Source organism: Podarcis tiliguerta (genome assembly GCF_965153285.1).
Source record: "Podarcis tiliguerta genome assembly, chromosome: 2".
Taxonomy (NCBI): domain Eukaryota; kingdom Metazoa; phylum Chordata; class Lepidosauria; order Squamata; family Lacertidae; genus Podarcis; species Podarcis tiliguerta.
Genome location: NC_139535.1, coordinates 77,908,799 through 77,929,963, shown reverse-complemented (window position 1 = coordinate 77,929,963; position 21,165 = coordinate 77,908,799). Strand labels below are relative to the sequence as shown.

The window sequence follows — 21,165 nt, the reverse complement described above, 5'->3', positions numbered from 1 at the left end:
CCACTTCCGCCAGCTTTCCACTGCCCATAGAGCTAGAAAAATAAGAGCAGTCTCCATTTAAAAAAATGTTCTACATATAAGGAAAGGCGGACATCTTGGAGAATATAAAGTTGTACCTAACCCCACCCAGCCACTCATATTTGCAAAGGCTACTTGTCGTTGATTTGAAATGCAAATTGTGTTCGTTTGTGCAATGCGCTCGCTACTCAGAATGCGTCCCCGGACGATGCGCGGATGCATCCCGCTGGAGGCGCGCAGAAGGAAAGGCGCTTTGGATACCCGCAACTGGATCAGTAAACTACACCTGTCGCCTATAGTATAACAGGAGCACGCGCGTTAAAATCAGACTATTACAACGAAAACGGGTGGAATATAGGAAGAGTTTTCGCCGTGCAATGAATTCGTTTGCTTACGCCTCCCAGACCGTTTATAGATTTCCACGTCAGAGCCCTCCCTATACATTTAGGCAGAGCGGGGCCGTTAAATGAGACTGCGTCGCTCTTGGCCCGCCTTCCTGGGAGGAAGCCCAGGGGACTGGCTTCTGAGCCGTCCCGCCGCAGGACTGCTCTGAGGCTTCTCTTCCCCTTTCTATCTCTGCGTTGCCCCCTCTCCTGCCCCGCCTCCCTGCCGCTAACACCTCCCAGTGGAAGCCTCTGGGCCGGCGGCGCGCGTTCCTGATTGGCTGCGTTGAGTTCATATGACGCGGGAGGCGGGGCGCCGCAGTTTTTTGAATTCGTTCTGCTCGCTGCAGGCTGGGCAGACGCTGCTGTTCGCCATGTCGTTCCCGAAGGCTCCTCTCAGGCGCTTCAATGAGGCACCAAGTGAGTAAAGGGGCGGGAGGTGGGGAAGGGGCGCTCGGCTGCATCTCCAAAGAGCGCAGGGGGTGAATAAGCAGCGGGGAGTATCTACCCAGGGCTTTGCTGAGAGCCCGTCTAGTCCACCACCCAGTCCTCCCCCCCCCACACACACCTATTTTTGTCCCCGTTTCTCTAAGGCACGCTGCCTCTGAACATGGAAGCTCCACTTAATTCTGTGCCCCTTCCCCACTGAAGGCGATGTTTGGCCTTCTCTTGTCCAAAGTCCAATCTCACTTGTGTAGCAACCTGTTTGTAGTCTAGTATGACTGGCTCAAGATGGTTTGCTGTCCGAGGTAAAGGGCAAGACACTTCTGCCTCCCATTCCATGTATAAATGTTCTTAATCTTAAACATTGGTGATGGTAAGTAGGAGAACAGAAGCATAACCACCCGACGACACCCCACTTACCATTCCCCTCCCCCTCTTTTCTTCCTAGTTATTTAAATTCAGGTAGGTAGCCGTGTTGGAAATTTTTTTTTTTTTTAGTTATTTAAAGCAATTCATGAACCAAGAACTCATACACTGACCACTAATAATGAACCATATGTTGTAGATATTACTCCACATTTATTATGCCATTTTTGTGATATACTGTACAAATGAGATGAGAAAACTTGGTATACTTATTTGTACATTATTTTTGTTTTTAAAACCCAATAATAATAATAATAAAACATTGGTGATGGTACAGGGTCATTCACTGCACCTAAAGGCACCAGCTGGCATACGTGGTGCCAGACAGGCCTTGTGCACATGGAGTTTAGTCCTCCAACACATCGCTACTGCTCCCTTCCTTTGTATTTCTTTAGCTGATAGTAGAACTGGCCCTAAGTTTTGCCCCCTTCATTTTAAAATTGACTTTTAAAGCAATTCTTAAGGCACCAGGAAATGGCTGGAGTTTTTTTTTCTTTTCAAGTTATTACAATATTGCAAATGGTTACATTGTATAATATTTGTATTATTTCTCAATGGGCCCTGATAACGCATTCACAATCATTGTTATTGATTTAGTTGGTGCAGACTGAAGTTTGTAGTGTCCCTTGAATTGGGTCATTTCTACCCTTTCATCTTGTGACTATTTTATCAGGAATTCAGAGATTATCAAAATATATTCCCTTCCTCAACAGAAATATGAAAAGGAGGTGAAAGAACCCCAGTGCACAATGTAATGAATGCAAACACTGCAGTAAGGATTAATTCAGCTTTTTCTGCAACAGTTGGCTATCCAAAATGTATATATATATTTTAAATGGTTTTTTTTAAAATCAGGGCTTTGATTTTTGCTGAATGTTCATCCTTCTTCCCACCTTATCTAGCTTGTGCCCCATCACCAGGCGCTTATGATGTCAAAGCTTCAGATCCATCAAAAGGACCTGTGTCTTTTGACAAGTCCCAACGATTCAAAGAGCATATGGGTAATGAAATCGTGAAAAAGCTGGATTGGCAAATGCTTGCTTGATGCTTCTTTAACAAGCTTCAGATCTGCGCTTCATGCATGAAGAGTCTGCTCTCATCTTCCATTCTTAACCATGTTCCATGTTTGTCAATGACATCCAGTAGTGTTAAGCGTGTGTACCTGGACTCACATGTGCGCAGTCAGCACTCATGTATATACACATTACTGAGAGGTTTAGGAGCTTTTGCTGGAGTTATGACTTGCGCTTGTTATGGATGTGCATTAACACTTACTGTCCTTCTGCTTTAGAGCTCCTGTTTGTTGGATTCCTACTTGTTTAGTTATAAATTTGTTCATTTTGCTGTCTTGTCTAAACACACAAAGAATAATGGAAGGTAAAATAACGCTAAGAGGTCGACTTGTGCTTGTGTACATGTTAGCTTACTTACAGGTAGTCATTCCAACTTTCTCCTTTCTCTCATGCTGTGGCACTTATCCATGCCCCAAAGTAGATTTGCTTATAGTCAATGTTTGTTTTGTGATGTCGAGACAATGTGGGAATGGTGGTATAAAGTTTTAAGTGAGACACCTGGGAAATAGAAGTACATCTGCTTAGTCCTTTTTTTAAAATGGCTGAAACATAAACCATTTTCAGGGGGTTCTGCAAGATGGGAATTTCTCATGTGGGGACACAGACAAGTGCAATAGTGCAACCTTGCCACCCTCTTCTAATTCAGGGGTGATTGGTTTATATTTGTGCAAGTGGAACCCTGATTTGCCAGGGTTCTATGTTACATTGAATGGATAATGCACTTGGTTCTCCATTTCATTTGTCCACAAGCATTTCATGGATTGTTCTTGTGTTTCCCATCTATGGATGCTGAACATCTAAGGATCTTGAACAAATAATTTGGAGATGGAATCTGGTAAAAATTCTCTTATTTTTTTCTTTTCATAGAGGATGCAGGAATTCAGCAGAATGTTACCAGTATGAAACCTTCATCAACTGCTGCAAGAAAACTTGACTCGAAAGTAGGATTCATATTCTAGCTTGCGTCACCCTTGGCATTTTTCTAGTGCTGTGTCAAAATCTGCCCTTTAACTTTTCTTTATTATTTTTTCTCCCTGGGGAATGGCTTCTGTTAAGTTGTGGGCGAACATATCAGACGACACAGTGATTCTTCCAAAGCAGCTCTTTATTTGTAAGCTGGAACAGAACTAAGCTGAGGAGCTCAGTCAGCCTGCTTATATAGAGCTCCAGAACAATGTAACTGTTGCCATTTTCTAAAACTATCCAATCACTGAACGTCACTTTTCGATCCTTCATTTGCATACAAACTATCCAATCACTGAATGTCACTTTTCGATCCTTCATTTGCATAACTATCTACAGTATCCCCCTGCTGGTCCAGGGTGAGAACTTCAGTACATAACAGCTTCTATGTTTCTGCTTTGTTCTTGAAACTCAATAGAACTTCTCTATAATTTTTATGGATGTAGGTTTCGAGCTTACCTTATTGTTGCAAGATGGCATAGGGTGGAGCGTTATATATATGCACACTTTATAGCAAACATTTTCCAGTCCTTTGCAGCCTCCCTGGCTGTCTGAGCTTCCTGACTTGAGAAAGTCCTGTGGGAAGAGTTGCCTCTTCGTGACCTCCTCCCCTGGACTTTAATTGAAATATGGGCACCCATGAAGGCTGTAGAGGGCAGACAATTGGTGAGATAATTTCTAGAATGAAAGGAAAGGCACACACCCATAAAAGTAAGGTAAGCACCACAAAACTCTGCATCCCACCCGGGATAATTTTGCTAAAGTTTTTTCTTTACAAATGCAGTCCTTTGAAAGCCTGTTATAACTGTCAAACTGAGATAGACCGAAAGATCACGGGTCTTTAGGAGTTTCTTCATGCATATAAGTTTGGGGAATTATTTTTTCCCAGCAACTGGGAAGGAGCATGTGTATATTTCTCAACTGTCTGCTGGATAAGTTGCATTTGCACTTCTGAAAAGCTGTGCTCATAAAGTGTGGGTGAAATAAAAAGGAAATTGGTTTTTAGGTTTCAGCCCTTTTATGAAACAAACTTTTTTTCTTGGCCTCTAGAATTTAAAGCCAAACAGCTCGGGAATGAAAGCGGGAAAGGATTTGGCCAGCAAAAAAGACTTGAAAACATGCAAGGAGTTGGAAAAGGAGGTATGAGCACCACCATCTCTTTTAGTAGCTTATTTAAATAAATGTATTGCATTTCTGGTGTGAGCATCTCTGGTTCTTTTAGAATAGGTTTGCAGAATCTGAAAGCAGTCCTGTATAGGGAAGTTTTTAATGTTTGATGTTTTACTGTGCTTAATGCGTTTAATTTGTTGGAAGCTGCCCAGAGTGGCTGGGGGAACCCAGTCAGATGGGCAGCATATAAATAATAATAAATTATTATTATTATTATTGTTATTATTATTATTATTATTTTATTATTAGGTCTCAATTCTTAAACCTCTTCAGGCTTGTTGGAGAGCCAAAGATTTGACATGTTATTACATAATTTGACCCAAGACACTGGATATATTGGCGTGCAGCATTTTCCCTCAGTGTCATTACTGTCTCCCCAAATTTCCTAGTGATGTTTAAATAAGTGGGTGGCCAAATCAATTTGTGTATCAGTCAACACAATAGGAAACTCCCCTTGGAAGTACCCAAGGCCCTTTAAGTCACCTGGCTATCATCAAACTCAACATCATAAACCATTTTGACACTGATGTTACAGGTGTCTGGAGTGTTTCAGTGATAGTTCTTTGTTTATATGTAATGTTGGATTTATGGTTGGCTTACTTGTAAACTACTTTGAAATCATTTATAAAGGCTGACATGTGAATTATTGCTCTGGTGGGTGACTTGGGGTTCCATTCAGACAGCTTGCTTTACTGAGCATTCATTCGTATGTATTTGTAGGAAGCTTTGATGACATTGCATCAGTTCCACTGCATTTCCCCACCACTTCCTTATATCACAAAAATTCTGATCATTCAGGGAAGTGGGTTTGTGACACAAGCCTTCCCAAACAGCTGTAATTGTGGCAAACTGAATTTGCTGGCATTGCAACTGAATCACTGTTCGAAACTCCCATTGTTAAAGGGGCATTTTGTGACCGGGAATTTCATTAGCAATTTCTGAGCTCTGGGCGCAGTACTGTGCCTAAGATTTCAGATTAAAACTGCAGAGTGGAAGGAAAGGAGGACCTTTTTCTGCCTCCTCACTTCTACATACTCATTGAAGACTGGAGAAGAGACCCCCTTAAGGATATTAGGGGAGGGGACTATTGGGGAGGGGAAGGACTAGACCATGTGAAAAATGAACATAATATTTTAGCTGCAGTTCATTCATTTTCAGCTTTGTATTCTTGTTATAAAAAAGCGTGCCCAGACATTCTGATGTTGTGCCCACAACCTAGTTTTAAGGTGCCATTTAGGTCCCAGCTTTCATTTCTCAGTTTCTAACACTGGACTGAATCCCACCCAAAAATAATGACAATCTGCAAGTGCCCTGGGACAATTAATTCAATTGTGTTACTTATAACGAGAACATTTTGGAATTTTAACTAGTAATGAAACAATATTGGGGGGGAGGGGGGCCTTGCTTCCTGGAACTATTTCTCAGCTAATTTCATGCATATTACTGTAGATTCGGGTGCTGATTGGAGAACGTGGCCAGCAGGATAAAAGGCTGCAAGCTCTGGAGGAAGATCTTGCAAAGTCTGAGTCAAAGCTGTCTGCTGCAATTAGGGAGAAAACCTCACTTTTGGCGAATATTGCTTCTCTGGAAAAGCAGCAGCTGGAGTTGATCAGGACCAATGAATTACTGAAATCAAAGGTACATATCATTATGGTTTATGTAGCTGCTGTGGTGTTTGGCCGCTCTTTAAGAGGCAGGATGAGCACCTATCTTCTGGTGGCAGTTTCCTCCTGCAAAGCTTTGTGCCTGAATGGGTCTGTCCTTAAGGCACAATGGGTGAACAGTAATTTCACAAACATGTTATCATCTGTGTAGTTAAAAAAATAGAGATGGTGTCCATCCTTCCTCCACCTTTCTTGGTGGCCCTGCTAAGTTGTTACAATTATGCCTTTATTTTACCAAGTAAATACTAATTTGGGGGTTTATACAGTTAAACCTCTGCTCCCGAATGCCTCCGTTTTGGAACGTTTCGGCTCCCGAATGCCGAAAACCTGGAAATAAATGCTCCGGTTTTCGGAAGCTGAATGTCCAACTCAAGTGCAAGAGGCTCTTGCAGCCAACTGGAAGCTGCGCCTCGATTGCTGAACATTTCGGAAGCTGAACGGGCTTCCGGAATGGATTATGTTCAACAACCGAGGTTTGACTGTATTGTCTCACTATCTACTTAATGTGACTTTGGACAGTAACAAACTTAAGCATGGGATATTCTTCCCTTTAACACACTTTAAAATGTGAGGGCTTTGTGCCGCAAGTTCCCTTTCATCAGGACACATTGGCATTGAAAAGATGAACACAGAAGTAACTACGTATTGTGTGCACTTCAAAGCACTGATTTCCAATGGACGGGTTTATGCATGTGCTGGAGGCTGTAATGCCCTGCAATAGCCTTCTGCAATTTGATGCTCTCCAGATGTGTTGGACTGCAGTTTCCATCAGCCCCAGGCAGCATAGCCAGTGCTCAAGGAGTATGGAGGGCATCAGGTTGGGCAAGGCTGCTGAACACACAAGGCATGAGAATAAGTTTCATTGACTGCAAGGGGACTTCTCTTTATTTAAATTAACCCTTTTAGATCAGGCCAAAGATCCATCTCACAGTGGCCAACCAGATGCCTGTGGGAAGCCTGCAAGCAGGACATGAGCGCAACTGCACTCTGCCCACCTGCAATTCTCAGCACCTGGTATTCAGAGACAGTGGCAGAGCCACTGTGGCTAGTAGCCATTGCTAGCCTTGTCCTCCATGAATTTGTCTAATCCTCTTTTAAAGCCAACTTGGTGGCCTTTTCCCACAGCTGCCACACACTGGGTCAACATTTTCGGCAAACTATCCACTATGACCCCAAGGTCTCATTCCTGGGCAGCCACTGCCATTTCAGAACCCAAGAGTAAACATGTGAAATCCGAGCATATTTTTGTCCTGGTGTGCATCACTTTCTACATGTTTACATTGAATTTCATTTGCTGTTTTACCACCGATTCAGTTTGGAGAGGTCCTTTCGGAGCTCTTCACACACTCCTTTTGTTTTAACAACCTTGAACAGTTCTGTAGGCTCACACTCCAATTTGTTCCCACTGGAATCTAGAATGGCAGAGGGTAATTTTGGCTAGATAGGATTTGTTCTAGCTAAGTTGCCCCTGAAGATTCCTAAAGATCAGAACTAAAATTGAGAAGAAAACTTTCCTTCTCTCCTGCTTTCTCCCCTTAAGTTCCACGAAGATGGAACGCGGAAGAATACAAGGCTATGGATAGAGGTAATGAAGCTGCGGAATCTTAGGAATGCAAAGAAGGTGAGTTACAGTACTCAGACTGGGATTAAAACCATATCTGTCATAGTATAATTTAGACTTTAAATTTCTTGGCTTATGGGGAGAGGGAGGGTGAAATCTAATGTAATGCTAAGTCTCATTCCGTTAGTGCAAAAATTTCTCCTTGCACAAAAGGATGTTTTTCCCTTCACCACCACCACATCCCAGAAAAATTGTTCAGGGATTCCTTCAAATTTGGCAGGGGGGGGGTCAGTATTATTGAGCAAGCAAGAAACCCTTGTCCTGATGGGATGCAGTAGTTGAATATCACCCTCAATGTTGATCTGCTAGGACTACAGTTTTTCTTTATAAATCCATCGGTGAGGGAGAGTTCAAAATTGCTAATGTAGACATTGAACAGTGGGAGAGTTCACATTGCTCAGGTTAGGTTCCTTTTATTGGTTGACTTATTGCTTCTAAACTTGAAAATTTTGAATAAGGGAAGATTTGATGATCTTTTAAGGTTTTAATCTTTTGTGTAATGTCTATGTGTGTGGTTTTTAGACAGGCCCCGTTAAACAGGAAGACACAGAAACAAAACTGCACAAAGTTCAAAAAGACTTGGAGCAGTCACAGGAAAAAGTAGCACAGCTGGAAGAGCAACTGTAAGTTTCTGCATGAAATGTCAAGCAGCAACCGTTTTTGTTAACTTTGTGGTACTTTAGCAGGCTAACCTTTTAAGTGTAAAGGGTCTTGAAAGGTAAGAGTCGGTAACCATCTTCTACGGCAAACTGCTTTCTGAAACACCGAAATGTTACTTTTTAAGGCTTTCTCTCTCTCTCTCTCTCTCTCTCTCTCTCTTTTTAAAATAGAGGCATTACTTAACACAAATATTTCAGACTTGGTGCAGGTGAGTGGCCAGTGAAATACATTTGCAAGCTATAGTATGTTTCCTTCAACTAGTCCATTCAGCTTCAGTTACTTTGCTCCTTGGTTTAGTCATTTAGTCATGTCCGACTCTTCGTGACCCCATGGACCAGAGCAGCCAGGCACTTCTGTCTTCCACTGCCTCCCGCAGTTTGGTCAAACTCATGCTGGTAGCTTCAAGAACACTGTCCAACCATCTCTGTCGTCCCCTTCTCCTTGAGCCCTCCATCTTTCCCAACATCAGGGTCTTTTCCAGGGAGTCTTCTCTTCTCATGAGGTGGCCAAAGTATTGGAGCCTCAGCTTCACGATCTGTCCTTCCAGTGAATGTCCTTCCACTTTGCTCCTTAGTTAGCAATAATGCTCTGTTGGAATCTTTTAGAGTGGCCAAGCAATTTGTATCCATGTTGTTGTATCCATATCATGTTTTTTTGACTACCATGTCCTAGTTGGACATCTTGAGTGACCATCTGCTCACTAGAGAGCCATTTAATCAATAGTAATTAAAATCAGATGTTGAAATAAACTTCCCCACTATTCTACCCAGATGGATTTCTGTTCGAAATCAGCACCTCTGTTTATAACAATGGCTTAGCTGGGAGTGGAGAGAAAGAGGGGTGTTGTCCTTGTATTTAGCGTTGCTTTTTCCTGTGACTCCTGAACTCCTAAGTGCCTTTCCCTTTAAGAGAAACAGCTAAGAAAAGAGCTTGAACATGATGACTGTAGGGATATCAATGGTCCAGAAGTACCCAGCACAGAGTGATTGTCTTAACCTGTAGTGGTTAAGGATGGAGTCTACTGAGTGGCCTCTATTGCTTGTTGTAAGCATTATGCGATAACATGAGCAGCACCAAGCTGCTGCTTTCCACAGTTCAGTTGGTCTGTAGGTTTTATTTGCTATGGCTTTGCGTATCCTTGGATACTGATAAAATAATGCTTAGATAGAAATAGAGATTGTATGTCTAAATTGTCAGTGAACATTTGACATGGGCCATGATTTTGAACATATATCCACATAATTTTTTTAATGGAAAAACACATTTCAGAAAGGTGACATTGGTGCCTTATTTTTCTCTTACAATCGGGAACACTTATTTGCCTTTATGCACCTGGTCTTCTGCAATGGTTTTCAACTTTGTAATGCTCAGCTGCTACCTGGGCTGTAGTAAGGATTCTAAGTAACTGATCTTCTGTATACCCTAGGAAAGAAACTGCTTATTTCCAATTCTTGTTTATTTTGTACTTTCCGGTTGAGAACTTAACTACATATTTTAGGCCCCTACATGGCTGAAACAAACATTCCTTTTGGAAAACTTAACACTCACTTTTTTCTGATCGAGTTTCTAAAGACCCTATGCCATGCGCTCATACATTTTCATTCTGTTTTAGGACAGCAAGTGAAAGGCAAACTGAAGAGACATGTGACTTAGAGAATCTCCTGGAATACATTGCAGAACTTGCGTAAGTCAAGTATACTTACAATCTTACTTTCACAGCTTTGACACAAGCACTGTCTGGTAAAGGAACCTTGGGACTTGGCCTTGTGCGTTTTATTTCTACAAAAAGCCTAAGATTTGAATTTGCCTAATTGTGCATTTGTCTGCACTTGTTAAACTGAAGTGTGAAGCTAGTGGTTCCCAAAGCCATAACGTCCACGAGCTACGTTTTTAGAGGTGACAAGTCCATTGCTGGTTCTCAGAGTGGGTGTCACAAATGCTAACTGAGATAAAAGCTGGGTTTTTGCCTAGGTTGCTGCTGTTCTATGGAAGTGAAGGCAGGGTTTGGAGAAGTGCCCCAGTCTTCAGTTGGCATTTGTGGATGGGATGGACCACAAGTGTCCATTTTGGCTTACTGATGAATCTTGAGGTAGCATTGATGGTAATGTTGAGAAAAGAAGAGACTACCTGTAGGTAGCTGTTCTGACCCAAGATGCTGGTACATCCATCATTTATAAGGGTAGAGATTATGGTTAATTAAGATTGTCTTCTCCAGCCAGATGTCATCAAGATGTTGCTATACTACAGCATCTGTTTATCTCAGACCAGTGGCATTGCTAGCTAAGTTTGATGGGATTTGGATTCTATCTGGAGGGTACCAGTTTGGGAAAAGCTAGACTAGAAAATGCAGTTTGCTGATATTCCTATATCTTTGGCTAACATACCAGCTTATGTTTATTTGGGAAGGCATTTAGACACTGGAGTTGTGGATATCTGCTACTCTTATTCCCCCCTTGAAGGAATAATATACGTTGAGGAGTCATCAGCCAGAAGCTTCTAAAACTGCAAGAGAGCCATTACCTGTCCTAAATGCATCTTTGGGCATTTTAGGAACAGCAACAAAATCAGAAGGGCCTGTTGGGGTAACCTTTTGGCATATTTCAGTCCCAGCAATTGTTTCAAGCATTGTGACTTCTATAGGACTTGGGTGACCTCTGTTTCTGGTTTGGAGAGTTTGAGGATGTTAATGGGATCCAAGTCTTTACCTGAAGATGAAATGAAGAACCAATCAAGGAGCAGCAGGCTAAATATAACCTTAAAATAAACAAAACAAAAATAACTAGGGCAGGTTTACCAGGATAGTCTTGTGAACTCTTCTTCAAGCAGTAGTAAAGTGTGACTACTTCAGAATATTTCTCAGAAGAGACTGCTTGCACTACAGGGGCCTAAAATAAGACTCACTACATTGCAAAGCTAGTGGAAGTTGCTGAGCTGAGATCTAACTTTTGCCAGAGTAAACCTACTGTAAACTAAGAACATCATGTGTTTCTTTTTTTCTCCCCAACAGCAATGTTTCAGAACAAGTTGATAAATACAAGCTGGATGTCATCCAGCTAGAGGCAATAATAGAAGCCAAGAATAAGGACATTGACACATTGCAAAATACTCTTGAAACGAAAGAAGCAACGCTGTCTATAGAAATTGAAGACCTGCATGAAAGATGCAAGTTGCTTGAACAGCAAAAAGGTGACCATAAAGTTACAGTGTGTTTTGGCCAAATATGCCTACGTTACTTTCAAAACAGACGTCAGCTGGCTCTCATTTTCTCAACGACAGCTCCAAGTTTAATCTTGACTGATGTGCACAGTATTATGAGGCAGTTTATTTTTATTTTATTGGTAGCGGAAATCATTGTGCCAAGCAAACCTCTTCCTGTATGTTACTTTTACTTTGGAGACACAAATGCAGGAATCTAGGAATGAACTGCGAATGGCAGAGCAGAACAATTAGAATTTAAAAACTCTACCTATATCCAAGCAGTTTTTTTGTGTAACTTTGTGGGGGTTTTTTGTGTTTTTTTTAGAGAAATGCTTAATTGAATATGGAGAAAAGGAGAAAACGGCAAATGCAGAGATAGATCTTCTGAAAGAAAAACTGATTCAAGAAGAACAGGAGCGCCAAAAGCAGAAGGAAGCCTATAATGTAAATAAAGCTGAGCAGGAGTCTAGACAGCTGAAGAGTTTTATCCCGCTAGTCACCATTTGCAGATAAAGAACAATTACTGTTGGAGATTTTGTGCTGCAATTTCACATTCTCTGAAGCTTCATAACCTATTTCACTCTTGGCAGTATTGGAGTATAATGGGCATAGCTTTGAGTTATGGTATGTCTCAGATTATTGAATCAGCCACCCCAATTTGCCATGGAGAGGTTGGGCTGTGTTATATTTACCCAGAAATTTAATATGTGGTGGGGTAGTGTCTCAAAATTTCATCAAAATAGCTTCAGAAAATAACATCTGTATCTAGAATACTTTCTTAAATTAGGAAGCAGTGGCAGAGAATGTTGGGTTGAAGCAGAACATGATCAGAAGGAAGGATAACTTGGCGGATTGTTCTAATTAATGAGTTCACTTGAGCTACATGCTGTTTGTTGAATCCACTTCAGGTGGCTTCTGCTAATTTGCGTCAGGGATTGGAAAGAGAATTGAGAGAAACCATGGCTGAGTTGGAGAGACTGCATGCTAAAGAAGACCAAGTTGAGATGGTGGTGAAACACTTGGAAAATGTGAAGGAATGCCAAGCTGAGAAGCTAGCAGCGCTGGAAGCAGAACTGAGAGGGTGTGTAGAGAAATAGTGATTTGCATACTTACATTTAGACATAGTTCTCACAAATGGCAGATGATGTGAGCAAACCTGTACCTGAACTGTAGTCTTTCAAGCTGCAGGTGAAAAAGATCACATGACATATATTGATAAAAGTGTGTGTGTGTGAGAGAGAGAGAGAGCACACACACTAAGCCATTTTGTGCACATTGCTTTTAACTCAAAAGGACTAGGGTACTTAAATGGAAAGGTTGCACTGGACTCAGAAACAAGCACTTGGGGGCACTGGCTCATAAAATTTTGAATAGCTTTGGGGGCTGTTCTTTAAAAATACCGCTGTTCACTTTTTTACTCACCACTCCCCATTTCAGGAAAACTGAAGAGTTGGAGAAATTAGGTTCATTGCGCAGAACTACCGTTGTGAAGATGCAAGAAGAGCATAGCAATACTCTGTGTAGGCTTGGGGAGACCGTTGCTGAATTTGAAACGTACGTAAGTCTTTGGGTAGTAAGTGGATGCTTTCATTTCTTCTCTGCTCTTGTGTAAATGGTGTGTTTCCCCTCTGTCTCCTTCTCTCCCCCTTTCACAGTTCACTTATTTTGGTTGATGCTGGTCTTATGAACTAGAACATTGGCCTTTCCCCCTTTCCTTCGGCCCATGAAAACATCCAAGTCAGGACATGGTGATGGGATGGGCAAAGCAAATTGTGGGTATTGCTGTGCTGCATTGGATATCTCTCTGTGTCCACCCCCCCCCCCCAATGATTCTTATTTATTTCAGCTTTCATCTCCCATTAACACAAATCTGAACTCAACACTTGCAGAGGGTTTCAGGTCCCCCACTCCAGTTCCAGAGTTTTATCAAGGCAAACTGCTGCAGACACATTCATCTTGCATGTGCATTGACTTGCTTCTGCAACAAAGGATTTTGTGTTGTTAAACAGTAGTAGACACACTCTCTCTTTGGGATCCTTCCCAAAAGGCAGGTGGTGCTGGGGAGGAAGGAAAGCATCTAGGAGTAGCAGAAGCAGGGCAGTCCCTTTCCCCTGACCTCATCTACCCCCTGGTATTGCTGCTTCTTATATGCCATAAAATGAGTATGGACTACCTTGTTGCCGTCTTACAAGGTTCAATATATTTAACTAACTTTGCTGAAATGAGGGTGGGTGGGTAATTTAATAGCTGACACCAACCTTGCTAGTCTCCCTTTTGGGAGGAGGCAGGAGTGGATAAATGGTTGCTCACTCCAGATGCTGTTGGGACTCCAATGCCCATCATCATATCCCAGTAGCATGCCCAGTGATTGGGTATGATGGGAGTTGGAGTCTGATAACATCTGGAAGGCTATAGGCTTCCCATGCCTGATGCAGGAGGGATAGAAAAATGGAAGGCATTATTTGACTAGCAGCATGATGGGGTTTTGCGTGGCACATGAGGAAATTGGCATTAAGCCCTTGATAAAATCTTAATTCAAGTGACTTGAATTCTGCTGTGCAGAGCTCTGAAGCAGCGTGACCCTTGTCCAGATAGTTTGCACCGGTGAAGGAAGTTTATCCTCTCCCCCCCCCCCCCCCGACTCGATCTAAGCTGTTGGCATGTAGGCAAGGAGGAATGGGAAGAGTGAGTTGACCAATGCCAGAGGTGGGGGTGGGGCAAAGCATGAAGTGTAAGGCATGGCAAAGGAGAGCTTGAGCGCAGTGTTCGAGTCAAGCAGGAATGTAAATATTGTAACCCTTCTTAGTTACAAAGCTTTTGTGATCCAAGAAATCACATCCCTCAAACAAGAGAAAACGGCCCTGCAGGACAGATTACTTGAGATGAGCAAAACTGTGCAGCACGTGACCCAAAAGATGGAAGACGCGCAGCTTGCAAAAGACATGGCGCAGAAAGAAAATGCAAGGTAAGGGTGATGATAAGAAATTTCACCCAATAGACCTGATGGTGAAGTGGGATGATATTTACATGTGTTTGCTCAGCCAGATTTCTGCCTGTCTAGGCTAAAGAGTTGTTCGTCACTAGCACAGATCATAAATTATAACATCTCCCCCCCTCCCCAATCAAAAGGTTTAGACATAATAAGCTACATATTCATCTCCAAAGGCCCAAATAACAGCTGAGGGGAGCAGTCTTGTCTCTTGGTCGTATCAAAGAAAAGCATGCATACAGGATAGGGTTTGTATAATAATAATTGCCAATCCTTCGCATTGTACCAGTGTGTAAATTGTGTAACAGATTTGATCCTACAAAGTGAGGATCTAGTCAAAGTACTTGACTCTTGACTGACTTTTAGTACTTGACTCTCATGGCAATTTGTGCCATTTATCTATATGTTCATTCTATTTTTTTGCTGACCATCCATCAGGCGGAGAATTTAAAAAGCTCTCCTCCCTCCCTTTACCCACTCCAGGATGATTCTGGATGCCCAGACAAAAGTAGCATTAAAAGATGCAGAAATAAAAAGAATCAAAGAATCAAATATTGTGGAAATTGCTAATCTGCAAGCAAAACTTGAAGAACAAAGTGAATATTTTAAAAAGCAACTTGAAACAGAAAGGTAAGTTTCACAAGTTTCAGTTTATTTCTGTGCTGTGTTCTGGCCAAAAAGGTGGCTCACAAAGGTTAAGTGAAATTCGAGCAATAACCTTGGCTTACAAAAATTAAGACAACAAAATCCCAACACACACAAACCAACAAGTGTGTGTGTGTGTGTATGAAAAATATACATGTCCCCCCCACCTACCTAGAGACAAGAATGTCCAGAATGCCAGAGAGCAGAAATAAAGTTTTGGGCAGCCACCTTCCCACCATAGCTCCTCTTTTATAAGGATCCCAGGAAGGAGACTAGGGTGAAGCAGGTGTAAAAGCATGCTCCTTGATGCCCCAAATGCAGGCTCCCCTGGGTCTTGCATCAGGTAATTGGATCTCTGAAATGAGGAATGAATTGCACGGCTTGTGTTTCCTTAGGAGAACTGTTGCTGAAAAAGTAGAAGCTGATTGCAGAGAGAGCCTGGAAACATGGCGTACCCAGTACGAAGACCTGCTTAATAAAGTCAAACCCTTTCAGGTTAGTCTGATTAAAGCCATTAAGAGTCTAGATACTGCAAAAAATACCAAAATAAACTCTGGAATTTTCACTACTCTCCAGGTGCTCCCGCTGCCTTAAACCAGAGGTAGTCAACCTTTTTATACCTACCGCCCACTAATGCATCTTTCTTGATGGTAAAATTTCCTTACCGCCCACCAGAGCTCGATGGAAGGAGGATTCAGCTTGTGCCGTAGAACCCCATACTGCCCACCTAGAATCCTGAAACGCCCACTAGTGGGCGGTAGGGACCAGGTTGACTACCCCTGCCTTAAACACTATTAGCTGTGGGTAAAATTCAGTGATGACCATACATGTGCAGTTCCCTTTCCCCTCTACGGCCCTCTATGCCTTCCAGAAACTTCTCTGGAGTGTTGGGGACCCTCAAGCAGATGAGGGGTTGATGTTGGATTTCATCCGGGGTGTGTGGGGGGGGGGGGATAATTGGCAGTTTCGTTATTGAATTGGTTCTACAGTAAGGACACAGCATCTGAAAGCAACTCGAGTTTTGCTGATCGCTTGTAAAGGGTACCCCTGCCCGTAAGGGCCAGTCTTGACAGACTCTAGGGTTGTGCGCCCATCTCACTCAAAGAGGCCGGGGGCCAGCGCTGTCCGAAGACACTTCCGGGTCACGTGGCCAGTGTGACATTTCCCCTCTTTTTTCCTTTTACAATGTTCATACCACCCAGTAACAAATGTTCTCCAGGCAGTTTACAGTACTAGTAAGTATTTCTTCTGCAGAGCAAATAGCAATATTTAGGGGAGGCAACTTTGGTTGGGACAATGATACAAGGAGATATGGCACCCCGCCGCAGGGATTCGAACCGCCGACCTTACGATCGGCAAACACTAGGCGCTGAGGCTTTAACCCACAGCGCCACCCGCGTCCCCAGCTGATCGCTTGTAGTTCAACCTATATTAAATGTTACATTTCAGAAACAACTTGATGCATATGAGGCGGAGAAGAATGCCCTTTTGAATGAGAATGGTGCTGCTCAAGAAGAGCTGAACAAACTTAGTGACGCATATGCCAAGCTGTTGGGCCATCAGAATCAGAAGCAGAAAATCAAACATGTAGTGAAACTGAAAGAAGAGAATGCACAACTGAAACAGGTTTGTGATATGCAGCATTGCTATGGCTTGGAGCAAAACAAACTCAGGAGGCTGAGTACCCATCAGTCTGGGTGCAAAATGGGGGCCATGAAAAAATCCAGCAATAGCCTGACACTGTGAGGGGTAGGGGAGATGGCATGAGGTACAAAGAAATGCATATGTTTTCAGCACCAGCCGGGCTTTTTATGGTAGATTGTTGACATATTGAGCCACTGACAATACATAAGGAGTAGCTGTTATACTGATTCTTTTAAGGTTTTTAGTGGAATTGCCTGTTTTTCAGATTAATGTACCCTACCATAGGTTTGCTTGTTTGAAGGGGGTGGGTTAAGAATTAGATGAAATAAACATGTGAATTGAAAGAAAATAGCATTTAAGGGAGGGAGGGACAAGTTCCTGTCAACTGGCAGGATGCAGATGACTATTTTTGCACCTGGCTGGGGGCAGCAGGGAGTGTTGCAGAAAAGGATGTAAAGAAACCACAAGCCAGCCAAACTGAGTCTACCATTTCAAGGTCTGTGCTGAGAAAAGTTTGAGGTGCATGCCTGTCGGAACAAAGACAATGTGATTTATAGAGATGGAGTTTATTTTGCTATTCCTAATTTTTGGGCAATTAGACCCATTGAGTTTAGTCCTTTAAAAGCTGAACATATGCTTTCTGATAGTCATAGCCACAGAAGATTCTGAATGTGTCCTAGAGCTTTGTTTGATGTAGATATCTTTAAAAGCTGATAAAGCCTAATGGATTTTTACAGTTGCCCGGTTCACATGTCACGTTAAACACAATGATTTAATGTGAATAGGTGCTGAAAAGTTCTCATTCAGCTCCCGTTGTTCTTTTTATGCCTCAAACCCAGGTCATGGTTTGCTTGCAGAGATGGAAACCAATACTGTAGTAGTAAACAAGGTTTGTTCTTGGCTTCCTGCTCATAGTTTATTTGGAGAGAAACATTCACAAGGCCAGGCAGCATGACAAACTTGAGCCTGTATCAGTATGCTACCAGAGTTGTGTTTTTAATATGGCTTACTGTGATGTGGAAACAGAGCCAACAATAGTGTAAAGTGAGACCAGCTAGGACCTATTTGCAGGTAAAAGTAAGGGAGAATTTCCTGTTGTACTGCCTAATGAAATTTTGGGAGTGCAGGGGAGTCAAAGAGCATTCTTCAAGGACTAATCTTTTCCCAATGATCCCATTATATTAAAACTAGATTTTTTTATGCTAACATTGTTTGTTCATACACAATCCATGAGTTAATTTTTAAGCTGTTGTGCATTTTAGGCCTTCAGATTGAGTGGAATTAAGTCAGATAAAGTTTAACTGAACCAGTTTTGAGCCACATCTTTTCATGTTGTCACCAAATTTGTTGTTTAACTTACATTGAAGTCTTCTGTTCTTTAGGAGGTATTAAAACTACGATCTCAAGTAGCAAAGGAAAAGAAAGTTCGTGGAGAGCTCGAGGACCAACTGAATGCGATTCAAGGCATCAAGCGATTCGATCCTTCTAAAGCTTTTCAGCATTCTGCCAAGGAAAATGTCAATCCAAAAACACCTTTTAAAGAAAGTGAGTCTGCATAAATACACCACAGTTCAAATTTCTCGTGTTTTTAAGGATGTTGATAATACTCCAATGACCTTATTTCTTTAATTTGTATTATCTTTTAAATTTATAATTATGTAATGAAGAGTAAAGCAAAAATGGAACTGAGGTGCAAGTAATTGCTTACCCAAATAACAAAAACGTGCCCCACACCTGATTATATGTAGGTCAGGCAGAGATATGGTTGCCAGTGCACAATCAGAAGCCTAGAAGGTAGTGTGTTGGCAAAACAAAGCAGGTTTAATCTCTACCACCTCGCAGGGAACTCCTTCATGCATCTGTTGCCTAGGCGGTACATGTGCTTTTGAATTCCTGTGAGGCTGGATCCTGAAATTTCTGGCTTGCAGATCCATAAAAGGTCCCCACCCCTGGCTTTAGAGACTTACACATGGCTATTTAGCAGTAGTCCTGTGATTTTTCTTGATCTGTATTTCCATCCTAATATTTCCTGCATTATTTCTGAACTGTTCATGTCTGTCATGCACAGGCAGGCGGTCACTAAGAAGGCTTTTTCAAGTATCTAACAATGTCTTTTCTGTACAATAGGTAACAAACAAAATCCAGCCTTATTTCTGATGAACAGATCATGAAACAAACCCAATGTTGCTGCTTCATATGTGAACATAATACAAGTCTTGACCTTTAAATTCAACTGGATGGTGTCTTTAAAAATGTACTTTTAAAATCTCTTGAAATTAAAGCAACTATTAAAGATCTCCTTTCACAGTGTCCTTTTTTTATTTTGCCTAGAGAGAAACTTGCCATAGCACGGACATACTTGAGGTAGCAGCAGGACCCAATTAGACATTTTCTATGTGCCATTACATCTAATATTTGCAGGTGTTTAAATTCTAAAAACACATGTCATGCTTGCTGCGTAAAAATCAATGCTACAAGGCTATGTATCCCAAGTGCCACTTGTTTACTGTAACAGAGGCTATGCAAGTATTGTATCTTTCTGCAATTTAGAAATTGAAACAGTCGTTTCGGTTTTATCATTCTATGTTAGAATAGCTCAGTTATGAATGTGCTACTTTCTAGATACTGGCAATTTAAATTTATGTTTTTTGAAAAAATAAAGTGGTTTGTAATACTTAAGATGTTGGAATTTTTTTCTTGAGCTTGAAAGCGTGGAAATATAATGTGTTTGGAAATAGACTTTGTTACCAGTAATCTGACTTGAACGGTCTTTCTGAAGGCCCTAGTGATTCTGAAGCTGCATCCAGACTGCATTTTGCAAGCAGAAGGGCTACTTTTATTCACAAGACTGAGATATAGCAGGTGTTCCCATTGGAAAGACAAAAGAGAAGCCATTTTTGCTGAGGCCCCTTTACATACGCAACCCTCTATCTTACCTTAACGCTGTTCCAGAAGATTTCCCAACTTTCCGGGGTTGCAGAGAAGAGGATTTAGCAATCCCCTCTTCTTTTTCCCCCTTCCTCCATTTTTTCTAGTTCTCAAATTCTACTCGTGGACACTCAGTCTTGCAAATTTTGTAGGCTTGGTGCTCCTTACTTCACACCCATCCTGGAACAAAATAAAAATGAACAAACATGCTTTTTTCCAAATGAGAAAGTGCTACGGACAGAGGACAACCATCCCAGATAGGAGTGTACTGTTCTTCAGTCAAGGGTATACAATAGCTGCACTCCCCTGCAAGAAGTTCCAAACAAGCAGATGAACTAAAAAATATAGACAAAGTTCTAACATTTATCTTTTCAAAAGTCAAGTTACTATACAGTGGTACCTTGGGCTACATACGCTTCAGGTTACATATGCTTCAGGTTACAGACTCGGCTAACCCAGAAATATTACCTCGGGTTAAGAAGTTTGCTTCAGGATGAGAACAGAAATCTTGCTCTGGCGGCGCAGCAGCTGCTGCAGGAGGCCCCATTAGCTAAAGTGGTGCTTCAGGTTAAGAACAGTTTCAGGTTAAGAACGGACCTCTGGAACGAATTAAGTACGTAACCAGAGATACCACTGTACTGGCTCCCCCCCCCCCTGCCCCCAAGGATCACTTCAGAAATGGGTGATTTGTAATAATGAAAAACCCACCCTCATTCCACAAAGGCTTTTGTTGTGCACTGGCCGCTTTTATTCACTGCCATTTGCAGAGCGCCCCATTCTTACATTGTTTTAAAATCAGGAACAAAGTTTATTTAAACAGACGCTGTCATGGTATGCCATGCCACAAATTTTTAAAGTCAATTTCCCCATTTTGCTGCAGATCACAGTTCTTGGCTGGATGCCTCACCCATTTGCTCTACTTTGGTTCCAGGACTGCTTCCTGCATTAGCACATCACTGCAGCGCTTGCTCTAGCTGTACAAGAAAACAGTATCCGGCACCAGGAAAAAAACATGTTATTTTCATTTTGGCAGTGGGTAGGTTTGGAAGCCTGAGCCAAGGTGGAAGGTCGACCTGTGCTTAAATTGACAATGTGAGGCTGCTGCATGATGCCCAACACTTTGCAGTGCTGGTCTGCGTGTTGAAAGCAGATTTTTTTAATTAAGAAATAAAATAAACAGCATTCCAAACAGGGCCCCTGACTGAAGGGTAAGCCGAAATACGTGTGCGGTAAATGGAAGCAAGAAGACTAGAGTGTTTACAGCTATACGGCCAAGGAGCTTGAACGCTTAGACATTGCCAACGGGGATTAACGGAGGGGGGAGGGGGGAAGTGAGTGA

The 21,165-nt window shown here is 42.0% G+C and overlaps 1 protein-coding gene and 1 long non-coding RNA gene across 5 annotated transcripts; one reads left to right on the top strand and one right to left on the bottom strand.

Moving 5' to 3' along the window:
* Positions 1–34: 34 nt before the first annotated feature.
* HMMR (hyaluronan mediated motility receptor) lies at positions 35–19,193 on the top strand. 4 transcript variants are annotated; one of them, XM_083430790.1, is made up of 19 exons: positions 735–821; positions 1,985–2,043; positions 2,174–2,272; positions 3,212–3,285; positions 4,358–4,447; positions 5,927–6,115; positions 7,682–7,762; positions 8,285–8,385; positions 10,035–10,106; positions 11,430–11,608; positions 11,946–12,064; positions 12,529–12,701; positions 13,058–13,174; positions 14,427–14,585; positions 15,093–15,239; positions 15,650–15,749; positions 16,704–16,880; positions 18,281–18,443; positions 19,026–19,193. In XM_083430790.1, the coding sequence occupies exons 3-19, from the start codon at positions 2,269–2,271 to the stop codon at positions 19,067–19,069; spliced, it is 1,989 nt and encodes a 662-aa protein (XP_083286916.1). In that variant the 5' UTR covers positions 735–821; positions 1,985–2,043; positions 2,174–2,268; the 3' UTR covers positions 19,070–19,193. The 4 variants fall into 4 exon arrangements, with proteins under 4 accessions (XP_083286914.1, XP_083286915.1, XP_083286913.1 ...); XM_083430788.1 differs by lacking the exon at positions 1,985–2,043 and having other exon boundaries at positions 35–821; XM_083430787.1 differs by lacking the exon at positions 1,985–2,043 and having other exon boundaries at positions 670–821; positions 12,553–12,701.
* On the bottom strand, positions 3,400–21,164 carry LOC310673091. The gene is made up of 5 exons (XR_014508837.1): positions 20,610–21,164; positions 19,835–20,006; positions 12,734–12,802; positions 11,128–11,176; positions 3,400–3,985 (listed from the first exon to the last, which is right to left on the bottom strand). It is a non-coding gene; the product is annotated as an uncharacterized lncRNA (long non-coding RNA).
* Position 21,165: the final 1 nt, after the last annotated feature.